General features: G+C 41.2%; 1 protein-coding gene across 2 annotated transcripts in view; it reads left to right on the top strand.

Annotated features, from left to right (window-relative positions):
- The window catches only part of LOC141107620 (uncharacterized), a 115,751-nt gene that overhangs the window by 46,125 nt on the left and 52,501 nt on the right, over positions 1-17,125 (top strand). For both annotated transcript variants that reach the window (XM_073598477.1, XM_073598476.1), the window contains exons 5-10: positions 4,279-4,338; positions 4,423-4,542; positions 6,974-7,023; positions 7,102-7,238; positions 7,771-7,835; positions 13,574-13,660. In XM_073598477.1, coding sequence (XP_073454578.1) covers positions 4,279-4,338; positions 4,423-4,542; positions 6,974-7,023; positions 7,102-7,238; positions 7,771-7,835; positions 13,574-13,660 — 519 coding nt within the window. The remainder of the gene's footprint in view (positions 1-4,278; positions 4,339-4,422; positions 4,543-6,973; positions 7,024-7,101; positions 7,239-7,770; positions 7,836-13,573; positions 13,661-17,125) is intronic.

Genomic DNA, 17,125 nt, shown 5'->3' with positions numbered 1-17,125 from the left:
AGGTGGCAAGCACAAGTAGTGTCCCGCTGCCACCAAAAAGACAAACACAGGCCCGTCGTGCCCATACTGCTGCATTCGCCAATCCTAATTGGGAACCCACCGCTTCTGCAGCGCCCGTACTTCCCCCATTCACATCCCCAACCAAATGCAGTCGGCTGCATGAGAGGCATTTTTATGTCCTCCCGAGTACCCCTACCCAACGAACCCCCCCAAAAAAGATGTCGTGTCTGCAGCAAGCGCGGATATAGGCGTGACACCCGCTATTATTGTCCCTCCTGTCCTGATAATCCTGGTCTTTGCATTGGTGAATGTTTTGAACGCTACCATGCACTAGTTGAGTATTAGCGTAGGGTACAGCATTGCACAGACTAGGCACACTTTCACAGGGTCTCCCAAAATGCCATCGCATTTTGAGAGACCCGAACCTGGAACCGGTTACCGTTATAAAAGTTAGTTACAAAAAAAGTGTAAAAAAAAAAAAAAATATGAAATAAAAAAAAATAGTTGTTGTTTTATTGTTCTCTCTCTCTCTATTCTCTCTCTCTATTGTTCTGCTCTTTTTTACTGTATTCTATTCTGCAATGTTTTATTGTTATTGTTATTGTTATTATGTTTTATCATGTTTGTTTTTCAGGTGTGTAATTATTTACACTTTACTGTGCTTTATTGTTAACCATTGTTAACCATTTTTTTGTCTTCAGGTACGCCATTCACGACTTTGAGTGGTTATACCAGAATGATGCCTGCAGGTTTAGGTATCATCTTGGTATCATTCTTTTCAGCCAGCGGTCGGCTTTCATGTAAAAGCAATCCTAGCGGCTAATTAGATTCTAGACTGCTTTTACAAGCCGTGGGAGGGAATGCCCCCCCCCCCCACCGTCTTCCGTGTTTTTCTCTGGCTCTCCTGTCTCAACAGGGAACCTGAGAATGCAGCCGGTGATTCAGCCAGCTGACCATAGAGCTGATCAGAGACCAGAGTGGCTCCAAACATCTCTATGGCCTAAGAAACCGGAAGCTACGAGTATTTCATGACTTAGATTTCGCCGGATGTAAATAGCGCCATTGGGAAATTGGGGAAGCATTTTATCACACCGATCTTGGTGTGGTCAGATGCTTTGAGGGCAGAGGAGAGATCTAGGGTCTAATAGACCACAATTGTTTCAAAAAAGAGTACCTGTCACTACCTATTGCTATCATAGGGGATATTTACATTCCCCGAGATAACAATAAAAATGATTAAAAAAAAAAATATGAAAGGAACAGTTTAAAAGTAAGATTAAAAAAGCAAAAAAATAATAAAGAAAAAAAAAAAAAAAAAAAAAACACCCCTGTCGCCCCCTGCTCTCGCGCTAAGGCGAACGCAAGCGGCGGTCTGTCGTCAAACGTAAACAGCAATTGCACCATGCATGTGAGGTATCACCGCGAAGGTCAGATCGAGTGCAGTAATTTTTCCAGTAGACCTCCTCTGTAAATCTAAAGTGGTAACCTGTAAAGGCTTTTGAAGGCTTTTAAACATGTATTTATTTTGTTGCCACTGCACGTTTGTGCGCAATTTTAAAGCATGTCATGTTTGGTATCCATGTACTCGGCCTAAGATCATCTTTTTTATTTCATCAAACATTTGGGCAATATAGCGTGTTTTAGTGCATTAAAATTAAAAAAAGTGTGTTTTTTCCCCAAAAAATGCGTTTGAAAAATCGCTGCGCAATTACTGTGTGAAAAAAAAAATGAAACACCCACCATTTTAATCTGTAGGGCATTTGCTTTAAAAAAATATATAATGTTTGGGGGTTCAAAGTAATTTTTTTGCAAAAAAAAAAAACTTTTTCATGTAAACAATAAGTGTCAGAAAGGGCTTTGTCTTCAAGTGGTTAGAAGAGTGGGTGATGTGTGACATAAGCTTCTAAATGTTGTGCATAAAATGCCAGGACAGTTCAAAACCCCCCCCAAATGACCCCATTTTGGAAAGTAGACACCCCAAGCTATTTGCTGAGAGGCATGTCGAGTCCATGGAATATTTTATATTGCGACACAAGTTGCGGGAAAGAGACAAATTTTTTTTTTTTTTTTTTTTTTTTTGCACAAAGTTGTCACTAAATGATATATTGCTCAAACATGCCATGGAAATATGTGAAATTACACCCCAAAATACATTCTGCTGCTTCTCCTGAGTACGGGGATACCACATGCGTGAGACTTTTTGGGAGCCTAGCCGCGTACGGGACCCCGAAAACCAAGCACCGCCTTCAGGCTTTCTAAGGGCGTGAATTTTTGATTTCACTCTTCACTGCCTATCACAGTTTCGGAGGCCATGGAATGCCCAGGTGGCACAAAACCCCCCCAAATGACCCCATTTTGGAAAGTAGACACCCCAAGCTATTTGCTGAGAGGTATAGTGAGTATTTTGCAGACCTCACTTTTTGTCACAAAGTTTTGAAAATTGAAAAAAGAAAAAAAAAAAAGTTTTTTCTTGTCTTTCTTCATTTTCAAAAACAAATGAGAGCTACAAAATACTCACCATGCCTTTCAGCAAATAGCTTGGGGTGTCTACTTTCCAAAATGGGGTCATTTGGGGGGGTTTTGTGCCACCTGGGCATTCCATGGCCTCCGAAACTGTGATAGGCAGTGAAGAGTGAAATCAAAAATTTTCACCCTTAGAAATCCTGAAGGCAGTGATTGGTTTTCGGGGTCCAGTACGCGGCTAGGCTCCCAAAAAGTCCCACACATGTGGTATCCCCATACTCAGGAGAAGCAGCTAAATGTATTTTGGGGTGCAATTCCACATATGCCCATGGCCTGTGTGAGCAATATATCATTTAGTGACAACTTTATGAAAAAAAAAAAAAAAAAAGTGTCACTTTCCCGCAACTTGTGTCAAAATATAAAATATTCCATGGACTCAATATGCCTCTCAGCAAATAGCTTGGGGTGTCTACTTTCCAAAATGGGGTCATTTTGGGGGGTTTTGTGCCATCTTGGCATTCCATGGCCTCCGAAACTGTGATAGGCAGTGAAGAGTGAAAGCAAAAATTTACACCCTTAGAAATCCTGAAGGCGGTGATTGGTTTTCGGGGCCCCGTACGAGGCTAGGCTCCCAAAAAGTCCCACACATGTGGTATCCCCATACTCAGGAGAAGCAGCTAAATGTATTTTGGGGTGCAATTCCACATAGGCCCATGGCCTGTGTGAGCAATATATCATTTAGTGACCACTTTTTGTAAATATTTATTTATTTATTTTTTTTTTGTCATTTTTCAATCACTTGGGACAAAAAAAAATAAATATTCAATGGGTTCAACATGCCTCTCAGCAATTTCCTTGGGGTGTCTACATTCCAAAATGGGGTCATTTGGGGGGGTTTTGTACTGCCCTGCCATTTTAGCACCTCAAGAAATGACATAGGCAGTCATAAACTAAAAGCTGTGTAAATTCCAGAAAATGTACCCTAGTTTGTAGACGCTATAACTTTTGCGCAAACCAATAAATATACGCTTATTGACATTTTTTTTACCAAAGACATGTGGCCGAATACATTTTGGCCTAAATGTATGACTAAAATTTAGTTTATTGGATTTTTTTTATAACAAAAAGTAGAAAATATCATTTTTTTTCAAAATTTTCGGTCTTTTTCCGTTTATAGCGCAAAAAATAAAAACCGCAGAGGTGATCAAATACCATCAAAAGAAAGCTCTATTTGTGGGAAGAAAAGGACGCAAATTTTGTTTGGGTACAGCATTGCATGACCGCGCAATTAGCAGTTAAAGCGACGCAGTGCCAAATTGGAAAAAGACCTCTGGTCCTTAGGCAGCATAATGGTCCGGGGCTCAAGTGGTTAATCATTTGATTTGTGAACTTAAAGGTATAGCATATTATAATTTTGAAACTAGGGCAACCAAGCTTGTTGACTGAAAGCCTAACCCTAAGCTATTTTTTCCCAGCTGGTTAATATAAAAAGCAGTCCTAGCTACAATACTCACTTTCAATTCAGGGATGTCCCAGGCAGTACCACAGTACTTCTTTTTCAACACAAGATGTCCCTGGTCTTTAGGGTTGAATGAAGCCTCAGTCACCCAACCTGGAAGACTGAGCACAATACTGTTAATACACAGGGTGTCATGGACCCAACCTCTGAAGGGTACCACCTTGGCTCCTTTTATTCACAGTATGTTGATGCAGCTAGGGGCACTGACCTCAGTGGGATGGCTCTGGGAGAGGGAGGAGAGATGGAGAAATGCTGGAGAAATGTAAAGTCACTTACCTGGTTATGCTTTTTGGCAGGGATGCCTCAATTGCTGAACTGGCCAGACACAATTACAAATCCTTCAGTGGATACTATAGGTAATGTTTACATATTTCAAAAACTAATTTAGCTGATTGTCTTGAGATAAGATATAAAATGTGTTTTTTTTATTTTTATTTTAGTAATCAAAACTGCCACAAAGGCTGCTGTAGATAAGTTTCAAGAACAGGCTACGTGTTTTGGAACCAAATATAACTACTTTTTACGTGACGCTGAAGTAGTAAGTCGAGGTGAAGGAGAAGGTAAATAAACGTCTAAAGTATTAATATGTTTAAAAGGTGCTGTGCTAAATATATAAAATGATATGATCAGTCTACTTTCCAAAATGGGGTCATTTGGGGGGTTTTGTGCCACCTGGGCATTCCATGGCCTCCGGAACTGTGATAGGCAGTGATTGGTTTTCGGGGCCCCGTGCACGGCTAGGCTCCCAAAAAGTCCCACACATGTGGTATCCCCATACTCAGGAGAAGCAGCTAAATGTATTTTGGGGTGCAATTCCACATATGCCCATGGCCTGTGTGAGCAATATATCATTTAGTGACAACTTTGTGCAAAAAAAAAAAAAAATGTGTCACTTTCCCGCAACTTGTGTCAAAATATAAAATATTCCATGGACTCAATATGCCTCTCAGCAAATAGCTTGGGGTGTCTACTTTCCAAAATGGGGTCATTTTGGGGGGTTTTGTGCCACCTGGGCATTCCATGGCCTCCGAAACTGTGATAGGCAGTGAAGAGTGAAATCATAAATTTACACCCTTAGAAATCCTGAAGGCGGTGATTGGTTTTCGGGGCCCCGTACGCGGCTAGGCTCCCAAAAAGTCCCACACATGTGGTATCCCTATACTCAGGAGAAGCAGCAGAATGTATTTTGGGGTGCAATTCCACATAGGCCCATGGCCTGTGTGAGAAATATATCATTTAGTGACAACTTTTTGTAAATATTTTTTTTTTTTTGTCATTATTCAATCACTTGGGACAAAAAAATAAATATTCAATGGGTTCAACATGCCTCTCAGCAATTTCCTTGGGGTGTCTACTTTCCAAAATGGGGTCATTTGGGGGGGGTTTGTACTGCCCTGCCATTTTAGTACCTCAAGAAATGACATAGGCAGTCATAAACTAAAAGCTGTGTAAATTCCAGAAAATGTACCCTAGTTTGTAGACGCTATAACTTTTGCGCAAACCAATAAATATACGCTTATTGACATTTTTTTTACCAAAGACATGTGGCCGAATACATTTTGGCCTAAATGTATGACTAAAATTGAGTTTATTGGATTTTTTTATAACAAAAAGTAGAAAATATCATTTTTTTTCAAAATTTTCGGTCTTTTTCCGTTTATAGCGCAAAAAATAAAAACCGCAGAGGTGATCAAATACCATCAAAAGAAAGCTCTATTTGTGGGAAGAAAATGACGCAAATTTCATTTTGGTACAGCATTGCATGACCGCGCAATTAGCAGTTAAAGCGACGCAGTGCCAAATTGGAAAAAGACCTCTGGTCCTTAGGCAGCATAATGGTCTGGGGCTCAAGTGGTTAATGTGAACAAACTACAATACAAACAATAAACCGATTCATTTATGTCCATTAAACGATTTATCTTTTGAAATTTAGTCACTACATGATGGTAGGATCGTGAGCTCTGCCGAACGATGTTTCATTTTTCTGAAGCACTTTCGAATGAGTTTTTGCATAGTGTATGGCCTGCATTAGGGTTACAGGGAGATTTATTAGTAAGTATAACGGTGGTTGATATAAGCTGCTGCACACGTGGTGATGGTTAGCCACAGGCAAAACTCTAGAACAACTTATGCTGTATGTGGTCCCCACTCTTGGAATACCTGGGATTCCGTTCCAGGCTCAACCTTCACAAGGGTTGCTAATCTCTCTTTTCCCATGCCAATGCCAAGTACCATCCAGGAGACCTTGGATGTACCTTTCATATTGTAAGAGCTATCTTGCTTCCTGCAGGAAGAAAAGTGCCTAACTTCAGCCCCTCCCTTCTGCAGAGTGCCCCCACACACATGGAGTCGGGGCTCGGCTCCAAACCCTCTATCTCCTGATTGGCTCACTGGCTGTGATTGACAGCAGAGGGAGCAAAAGCCATTCAGGAGTGCAAATCCCCGGAGTGCCAAGTCTCTTGTGGATATTGCTGGATCAAGAGGGGGCTCAGCTTAGTATCAGGGGGGCTGGGGGGGATGCTGTGCACAGAAGGTTTTTTACCTTTATGCATAGAATGCATATTATTTGAAGAAGCTGAAGTTAGAAGGTGATTGGCTATCGTGCACAGCTGCACCAGATCCTGAGTTCTCTAGTTTTAGTAACTTAACCCCTCAGTGTCCAGGTACCCGCATCTTGCATCATATGGACCAAAACCAAACAACGAAAAACTATCCAATACTTGCTAACCTGGTTGCATTCCTGTTATACTGGGAAGCCACAATGAACACTCATCAGTCACCTGTAAAATGAACCTATCATAATTGCCTTTTCATAAAAAAAAGTAAAAATAAAAATGTTCTGTTACAAAATCATGCAATATTGAGATCACCAGAAAAAACTGCCTTGCACCAAGTGTAGTCATTCACAAAGGCAAGGAAGTGTTTTTGGGATGCCAGGATCCAACTGACCTAAAATGTAACTTTAATAATTCTGGTGTTTATATATTTTAGAATCCTGCTCTGATTTGGAAGAAAAGCAGACGCCTCTTTCCATCAAAAAGGTAACATTACATGGGAGGTTTTTGTATAGTAAAAGAGAGATGTATAACCTGGGATGATGGTTGTGGTGTCCTTTTTAGTCTTTAGGGAGGTGGAATGTGGTGGTTTCAGCGCACAGCAAGATATTCATCGCTCTTCATGACACTTCAGCTATCCATAGCGCTGTAGAGATACACCAAGAAAATCATGAATATTACATGAGCATTTTGGCAATATTGTGAGTATACAGAAAGCCATCAGTGGTATCAGAGAATACTTTCCAAGTTGAGGTCACATCTAACCATGAGTGTAGTGATAATGACAAAATTGAATTGTTGAAACCAATGATTTGGTTGATTCCAGTCTGGAGTTGGGTTTTTAAGGTAACAAGCCATGTAACCTCAACTTGATAACCTTTTCTCAAGTAAGAAAGTTCTCAAACCAGCTAATCATTGTCTTACTTTGGTGAGCCAGTCCTGTCTCCTTGTATGCAGTTGTACTGTATTCAAATACCTGTTAATTGTCCCGATTTTAGCAATTCCTGATTTTAATTCAGAAGAGTTAGTGCTTCAGACAATGTAATAGTGGTTTGGTATACACATGGGAGTGGTTCAGAAGATCACGGGAAGGGTTTAAGCAAATCAGAGGTGGGCTTTCTCTATTCAGTGTTTGCCTCTGAAAAATAATGTGTGCCAGTGGCTCTAATATAATAACAATGAATTTTGTGCCCATGCAATAAGATTTTAAGCATGTCATTTATTCTCTTTAAGAGCCAATTATCCCGTTTTGGTGAAAATGCCTCTGGAGGAACAAGACGGGTATTTAAGTTATAAAGGTAATGCAGCCTGCAAGGCAATAGCTTTAAGCCTGCATGTGAACAAAACTCAGGTAGCTTTCTAACTAAATTATTAATCAAACCCTTATACAAATGGACACCATATTGTCATGTGACACTTGGTTTCTCAGCGCTTTATAAATGTGTAACTCCAGTCAGAGAGTTCAGAATTCAGTGGACATTTATGTGCAATCTGTGAACTGTTCTTTTATCAAAATTGTATAAGTGTATGTGTTCAGCTATTCTTGTGATTCTCTCACAATGACCAATCTACTAACCATTGCAACCGTTTAGCCTTCTATGTCACCTCCCTACTTGCAGCTGGCTAATTGGACTACCAGCGAGTTCCTTTGTGCACTCTTCTCTCCTGTAGGTTGCTTAAAGTAGAACTATGGGCAAAACTTTTTTTTTTTCATTTTGGATAGAACAAGGGAGGGTTATCAGATTTTTTTTTTTTTCGCCATCTCTGTGCCGTTGCAGAGATTTCCCTTCACTTCCTGTCCCATGGCCAAACAGGAAGTCAGAGGAAATCTCTGCAAGTAAAAAATAATTTCTTGGGGACCTCCAAGTCACCAGAACTAGTGCCCCAATTGGAAGACTTTCTATCTATTACTTTTCTGGGGACAACCCAAAATTTGGGGTTCTCTTTTACTTTCATTTACAATGATAATGGTAAACAGGACAAAGAGAGGGTGAACCTCCCTAACGGGGGCACAGATAGCAATAAAACTTGACAGGGGCTCGAATCCTTCTCCACTCTGTGCCAAACCAAAAAGAAAAAGTTTTTCCTTTAGTTATACTTTAACCGCTTTAGTCCCAGAAGATTTTACCCCCTTCCTGACCAGAGCACTTTTTACAATTTGGCACTGCATCATTTTAACTGACAATTGCGTGGTCGTGCGATGCTGTACCGAAACGAAATTTGCGTCCTTTTTTTCCCACAAATAGAGCTTTCTTTTGTTGGTATTTGATCACCTCTGCGGTTTTTATTTTTTGCGCTATAAACAAAAAAAGAGCAACAATTTTGAAAAAAAAACAATATTTTTTCATTTGTTTAAATAAATATCCCCCAAATTTAAAAAAAAAAAAACACATTTCTTTATCAGTTTAGGCCAATATATATTCCTCATATTTTTGGTAAAAAAAAAATTACAATAAGCGTATATTGATTGGTTTGTGCAAAAGTTATTGCGTCTACAAACTATGGGAAATATTTATGGCATTTTTAAGGCATTTTTATTATTATTATTTTTTTTTTACTAGTAATGGCAGTGATCTGCGTTTTTTAGGGGCATTGCAACATTGCGATGGACACATCGGACACTTTTGACACATTTTTGGGACCATTTACATTTATACAGCGATCAGTGCTATAAAAATGCACTGATTACTGTGTAAATGACACTGGTAGGGAAGGGGTTAACACTAGGGGGCGATCAAGGGGTTAATTGTGTGTTCCCTCACTGTGTTCTAACTGTATGGGGATAGGACTGAATAGGAGAGGAGGCATTTCGCTCTTCCTGTCAAATACATAACGTTGCGCTAGAAAAATAGTGGTGAATTGTACAAATACATGTATAATTAAATATACTAAATAAATATAATGTGACAAGCAATAACAAAGTTCAGTGAATGAAGCATATGGTAATGTCCACAATGTACAGCATAAAGGGACAAATACACTCCTGATGTGTGATAAATTCCATGGTGAGAAATGATAGCTATTAAGGAACTCCCAGGGGCTTGTATAGTAGATAAATGAATCTCAAAGACAGAGCGGTAATCTGTGTGCGCAGACCCTTATGTGACCCTTATGATGTATGGATATTCGCTGTCTATTCGCTGTCTCCAACGTCCGGTTCCCTCAGATGGAAGTGGATGTCAGACGGGGGATGGAAAAAATGCCCGATGTGCTACTCCTCTGGCTCTGAAAAAAGACCCATTCGGGCTCCGAGCCCCGAGTGGATAAGCAAGAGAGAGGGGGACGCCAATTGTGTAGTAGAAAAGCACGCTTATTAGGTAAAACATGTGGATGCCCGCAAATGACAGTACAGGACAAACAATAAAAAGCCGGCTAAAACAAATAAAAACAAAGCATCCCCGTGCCGGGGTCACATGTGGCGTGATGACGTCAGCATTCCTGGGAAGACGCAAGGTATTGCGAAACATGTAGGGCGATGCGTTGTGCTTAAATATAGTATATTTAATTATACATGTATTTGTACAATTCACCACTATTTTTCTAGCGCAACTTTATGTATTTGACTGTATTTATACCGTAGAGATATTACTTGGTTTTTAGTTGCTGCTTTATTTACAATATCTAGCGCGGTATTTTTTTCTTTATTTCGCTCTTCCTACATAGTAGGAACAAACGACATGTCTCATGTTTACACACACAAATCCCCATGCTGGCGCTCGTGCACATGATTGCGCGTGGCTGGTGGCGATCGCGACCACCGGCCACGCTCTTCGGGTCCTGCGCGTGTCCTCTGGCGGCTTTTAAAGGAGCCATTCTGCCCCTGTATATGTACGCGAGCTGGTCGGGAACCGGTTAAAGTAAACCTTTACAAGAGAAATGCAGGGACTGCCATTGCTGGGCTCCAGTGGCGGCCCATCCATTAGGGGCACCCCTAATCCATGTGTCCCGCCCCTAATCTACATGTGGCAAACAAGACATTTTTTTCTAATCTACATGTGGGGCGCCGGATGCATATATTTTAATTAGGGTTTTTTTTTTTGAAGCACGTGATTAGAGCCGGATGCTCTAATTGGCTTCAAAGAAGGGTGGACTTGGGGCGCAGAGCAATGTGCCCCGAGCCCAGCCACTTGTGTGACATTAGCGAATTAATATTTGCTTATGCCTCCTGTTCGGACGGGAGGAGAAGCATTGGCTCCGGCAGCAGCAGTCTCTCCTAAAGCCACACCCTGGATTGATTCAGCAGTGCACCAATCCCTCGTCCTCCTGCCCGCACCCCTTGCTGTATAAGGTAAGGAGGCTATGGATTGCACGGGGGTTAGGTAGTGCAAGGATCGCCGCCTATCGAACCCTGGAGATCAGCGATGTGATTGATCGGTCACGCCCCACGGGGGGTGCTAGTGTGAGTGAGGGAGCCGGGTCTGTTTCTCGCTCCCCCCAAAATTTTGACCACCAGCAGCCACTGCTGGGCTCAAATATTAGTGGTCTGGCTGGTATGCTGGGCTGTTGGCCTTCTGGCTTTGGCAATATATTTCATCTTGGCTGCCTAATGGTGGAGACATGTGGATCAATCAATAGAAGCGATCCTCAAAGTGTAGCCACAAGGCTGGAAGAGAATAATTGTCTAAAATATCTTTGTATCCTGTAGGATGATTTACTAAAACTGGTGCACTCAGAATCTGGTGCAGCTGTGTATAGTAGCCAATTAGCTTCTAACTTCAGCTTGTTCAATTAAGCTTTGACAATAAAACTTGGAAGCTGATTGATTTCTATGTAGTGCAGCACCAGATTTTGTACCCTCCAGTTTTAGTAAATCAACCCCATATTGTATGAGCAGGCATCTATAGGTGTTGGGTTAGGGACTCCATAAGAGTCTAGTTTTAGTCATTCTATCACATGAACAGCTTTTCACAAAACTTTAATAAAGTCTTCTATTAAGGTTTCCCAAAATGCGAACAAAGTACCAAACTGACGCTCTTTAGGAAAATCCACAACTGAAGACTTCAGTCAAAATTTTCCCTGAATTCCATCTGCTACGGCTACTTTCTTCACTGTTTTATTGGGTTCTAATATTGATGTTATGCTAGTTTTGGAGTGGCTTTCTTTAGTTTGGAAGTTAATTGTAGGAAAAGTGCTATAAAGCTGTCTTCTATCTTTATTTTCTGTTCCAATATATCTACAAAAAATAAAGTTTCAGTTCCAAAGAAATACAGGATACATAGATACCAAGATCCAAACATTTAACCACTTGCATACCGGGCCTATTCTGGCACTCCTCTCCTACTATTAAAAATCATAATTTTTTTGCTAGAAAATTATTTAAAACCCCCAAACATAAAATGGCGGTCATTGCAACTTTTTATGTCACACGATATTTGCGCAACAATTTTTCAAACACGTTTTTTGGGGGAAAAATGAATTAAAATATAACAAAACAGTAAAGTTAGCCCAATTGTTTTTATATAATGTAAAAGATGATGTTATGCCGAGTAAATAGATACCTAACATGTCACATTTTAAAATTACGCACACTTGTGGAATGGCGCCAAACGTTGGTACTTAAAAATCTCCATAGGCGACGCTTTCAATTTTTTACCGGTTACCAGTTTAGAGTTACAGAGGAGGTCTTGGGCTAGAATTGTTGTTCTCGCTCTAACGATCACGACAATACCTCACATGTGTAATTTGAATGCCGTTTACATATGTGGGCGCACCTTACATATGCGTTCGCTTCTGTGTGCGAGCACGTGGGGACAGGGGTGCTTTAATTTTTTTTTTTTACACTTTCTCTTTACATTTTTTTTATCACTTTTATTCCTATTACAAGGAATGTAAACATCCCTTGTAATAGGAGTAGTGCATGACAGGTTCTCTTTATGGAGAGATCTGGGGTCTATAAGACCCCAGGTCTCTCCTCCAGGCCGGAAAGACCAAGATCAAACAAAAAATCTCTTTCTTTCCATCCGAGTCCTCAGCATTGTTTTCCGGACGGACGTGACCGGTCGTGACGTCATAACGTCGTGTCCAGGCCTCCGAAGGTCATAGAGATGACTGGGGACCATCTGGTCACCAGAAATCTCTATGATCAACATTTGGCAGCGGCGGATTCCTTCTCCGGCTCGCCGTTCGCACAGGCGAGCTGGTAAAAACACTAGATGGAGGCGGGGGGGATGTCCCCTCCCGCCGCCTGTAAGAACGATCAAGCGGCTGAACTGCCGCTATGATTGTTCTTATGGTGCACAGAATCACCGGCTGTAAAAGATGATATCTGAATGGACATCATTTATTCTTATGTGTGCTCTGTATTCCAGCTGTCCAGTGGAGTATGGCTCACTTATAGGAAAGCAGGGGGCTGCGGCACATGTGCACACTGTGTGGCGCCAAGCAGTGCTGCACAGTAATGATCGCTGGAAGGAGGAGCAAAGTAAATATTTAACATGGCGGGTAGCAACCAAAGAGGTTGTGGAATCAAGACAAGGACAAGTTCACCAAAAGAACTTTAAAACATAATGGGGTTGATGTACTAAAGGTAAATAGACTGTTCACTTTCCAAAGGAATTTTCACATTGCAAGGGAATTTTCCCTTAGCATAGTGAATGTTGTCAAACCATTTTGCAAAGAACACCCAACCACATTCAATAAACTCATTCACTAAGCTAAGCTTCCCTTAAAAAGTCAACAGCCTATTTGCTTTTAGAAAATGAACCCCTAATGCATTTAATGTTTCAAGTTCTTAAAAAATAAATAATCACTGATTATCACTTTCAACAAACTATAATGCATTTTTATTATTCAACTGACCCCACATTAACATTAAACAACATGAAATAGTAAACAGTGAATCCATCTGCTAAAGTTATGGTACAAGATGAATAACTAGACACTGGGCTAGCCACCCACAAACCGTATGTAACTTTTTAGACGTCTCCAACACTGTCCTCAGTCTTAAGAAAAAAATGTATATTACTCCTGTATGTAAAAGTCTCTGCATTTCTTTGTCTAACAAAATCTTACATCCTTCTTTTATCTCTTGATTTAGGAAGTGATAAGGCAATTTTTCGCCATTTTAGCAAAGACTGCGCTGTGTTTGCATCAGAATCCCTTGGAGATTCACTCTTTCTTTGTTGTAAGTTCTATTGCTTAAATTATATATCAAGGCAAAATTAAAATAACATTTTTTTTAGTACATCTTTAAAATGCATGCACATTTCCCCTTGTTTTATCCCTTTAAACATGATGCAGTTACAGAAAAGTAACTTTTGATGCTCCTGAAATGTAGTGTGCTCCTACCTTTCTCTTTGACATGACAGCACAGTAGGAGTGTCCATTGTGCCCCCCCCCCGTGTGACAAACGTCAGTGCGGGCAAAAGACTCATGTACCATGTACATATGGACACTCCATCCTCAGTGCAGTTGAGCTTCCTCCTGCCATTGTAGTTGTCACACAAACATTGCAGCAGCCAATCAGCTTTCTAGCTGCGTGGGTGAAGACTGATGGGGAAGCTGAAACACTGGTTCCCCATCAGGTTCGCTCACCTTGGGACGGATAGCAGGCAGTGAGCAGGTCCATAGCCAATAGACAGCCTACTATTAGAATCTGCAGACTGCCTGCTGTCAATACAAGGAGTGAGCCAACCCGATGGCGAACTAGTTTCTCTATTTCCCCATCAGGCTTCTCCTACTGTCAGCGTCACTGGTTTCTTAGTGTCTGTTAGCTGTGAAGCCAGCAGCATCCTTAACAAGTGACAACTAGTGACAGGTGGGGAAGGGAGGGAGTAGTGGTGGCAAACATGCTGCTCTGCTACAGAGTGTACAGAGACAGGCACTCTGCCTATCTCTTTAATAGAAGTTACAGTTGGTCTTTAAGTGGCTCTAAAGTCAAAACATGTGTTACCTTAAAGTGTTACTAAACCCACAACAGTAAAATCAGTCTGTATATGCAGTTAAGCAGGGGTAGGCAACCTCGGCCCTCCAGCTGTTTTGAAACTACAAGTCCCATGAGACCCTGACAATCGCAGGCATGATCGTATTTGTATTTTCACCACAGCTGCAGGGCCGAGGTTGCCTACCCCTGCAGTAAAGCATGCTTCTTATGCCGCGTACACATGACCGGACTTTACGGCAGACTTTGTCCGGCGGACTTTTCGACGGACTTTACGACAGACCTTCTAAATGAACGGACTTGCCTACACACGATCAATCAAAGTCCGACGGATTCGTACGTGATGACGTACGACCGGACTAAAACAAGGAAGTTCATAGCCAGTAGCCAATAGCTGCCCTAGCGTCGGTTTTTGTCCGTCGGACTAGCATACAGACGAGCAGACTTTTCGACTGGACTCGAGTCCATCGGACAGATTTGAAACATGTTTCAAATCTAAGTCTGTCAAACTTTTGAGAAAACAAAGTCCGCTGGAGCCCACACACGATCGAATTGTCCGACGAAATCCGGTACGCAGGACCAAGTATGTCGGAAAGTCCGATTGTGTGTACGCGGCATTATATTCACTTATATTCACTATAGAACCTAAGGGGTTAATCCTCTGCATTATGTAAAAAGGCTGTTTAATCCTGTATGCACAGATCCTCCCCTTCTTGCATTGTCTCCAAAACATGTCCAGATAAGACAGAGTTACTGGAGTCAGGCTGCACTTGCTCAGTTTAGTGTGTATTGCTAAATACGTTTTCTTTTTCTTGGGAGAGTGCATGTGACCAGCACAGGGTCAATCAGCACTGTCCAGACAGAGGGTCAGGGGTCCTGCATCTTAATAGGACAGCCAGCGCAGTATGAAAACTCCTCCTACAAGCTTTAACCAGGCACTGATAGATCATAGAAGTCACAAGACTGCTATATACTGCTGATGAAAAAGAGTATTAGTAAAGTAGCAGTTTATATTTACTAAAATGATTGCATGTTCTGTGTTCTGTGGGAGACCGGATATAGTGAATGCATGGTCCTGGGTTTAGTAACACTTTAATGCATTCCCTGTATTAAAGTAAAATATGTCCCAGTAGCAGTAGCGCCCCCCCCCCAATAATTAGTTGCATCCTCACTTGATTCAGCGCTGTGCCCATCTACAGTGGCTCTCTCCTCTCTCCCTGCTCTTACAAGACACAGAGGCAGCAGCAGGAGCGGGAGTCCTGTGAGCAGAGAGTGGGGAATGGAGCTAAGCTGTGTTGTGTGTGTTTCTATCGAAGCACACAGCAAGCGGCTTGCCATGGGGGCAGACACGGAAGAGAAGGAGCATGGACTGCTGGTGGGAGGACCCAAGAAAAGGAGGTTGCACAATATAATTTCACAGAGCAGGTAAGTATAACAAGTTTGTTATTTTAGGTAAAAAAATGTATGCTTTATAACAACTTTAATTACCTTTAGTTTTCTTATCTACAAACCAAAGGAAATAACTTTCAATTTAGTGCAGCCACTTTGCAAAGACCTGCTTGAATTTGCCGCATGTTTCGGTACAGCTACCGAAACTGGTAGGCTTTTTGAATCTGGCACAGGCTGCACTCCCAAAAAGGTGTCAGTAATGCTTTATTGAATTGTCTCTTGAGCTCTGAAATCCTAAATATGGGTTTTTATCTCTATTTAATTTCTGATGGATTACAAAAGGCGGCCCTCTCCTTACCCCCCCCCCCCCCCCCCCCCCCATTTCCCCTTATCTGTTTAACCCTTCCTTGTGCAGGGGCAGTGGTGCATAAGAAGTTATCAGCTACCGAGATTTCTAGCAGACTCAAGGGGTATTTTCTTTGCATTATTTATTGAACAGATACAATAAAACACTTCCAATGGTGTATTTAGTAGATGAAATGGTGGCTAATAAAAAAGTATATTTATATATTTAGCCTTTACATACACCTTAAGAGAACCATAATGAATATACGGTATATATAGATCTATATAGATCTATATATAGATCTATATAGATCTATATAGATCTATACTGTATATGAAGTTGTAAAGATATCTCTTGTTCCTCTTTAGTTGTGCCCACAGAAAGGAAGAAAGTCTCTCTACTGCTTTCACACTGCAATACTTTGCTCTCTTGTGATCTCCGCAATCAACTGCCAAGCTCTATTAGGCTCCATGTACACTGGAGCTCAAAAAAGCTTTTTCTGGACGCCAGATTGCTGGCAGAAAACGCTGGTTAAAAAATGCGCTTTTAACAGCGTTTTGTACTAACGTTTATGCGCGTTTATCACGTTTTTTAGTGTTTATGGGCATTTTTAATAAAAATACACAGAGGACACTCCAAAAATCCCACAATGAATTCCTAAACTCCCACAATGCATTGAAAAAATAGAACACGAACACGCGTTTATGCGCGTTTGGCTTTTTTTGCGTTTTTTGTAGTCAGAAAAACGACACTTTGAACACGATTTTATGGCGTTCAGAGAACAGCCCATAAACTCCATTGCTGATAAAAGCTAAAAAAATGTCCATGTGTGCATGGACACATAGGATAACATAGAGTGGAGTTTATGGGTTGAGTTATGAGTTTAACTGCCCAAACTCCAAAGAACGGCCATTTATGAGCTCCAGTGTGCATGGAGCCTTAGTTTTTATGACCAAATAAAAGTATAGTATGGG

This window comes from Aquarana catesbeiana, linkage group LG09 (assembly GCF_042186555.1).
Source record: "Aquarana catesbeiana isolate 2022-GZ linkage group LG09, ASM4218655v1, whole genome shotgun sequence".
NCBI classification, from domain to species: domain Eukaryota; kingdom Metazoa; phylum Chordata; class Amphibia; order Anura; family Ranidae; genus Aquarana; species Aquarana catesbeiana.
This window is presented reverse-complemented; position numbering and strand designations above follow the sequence as displayed.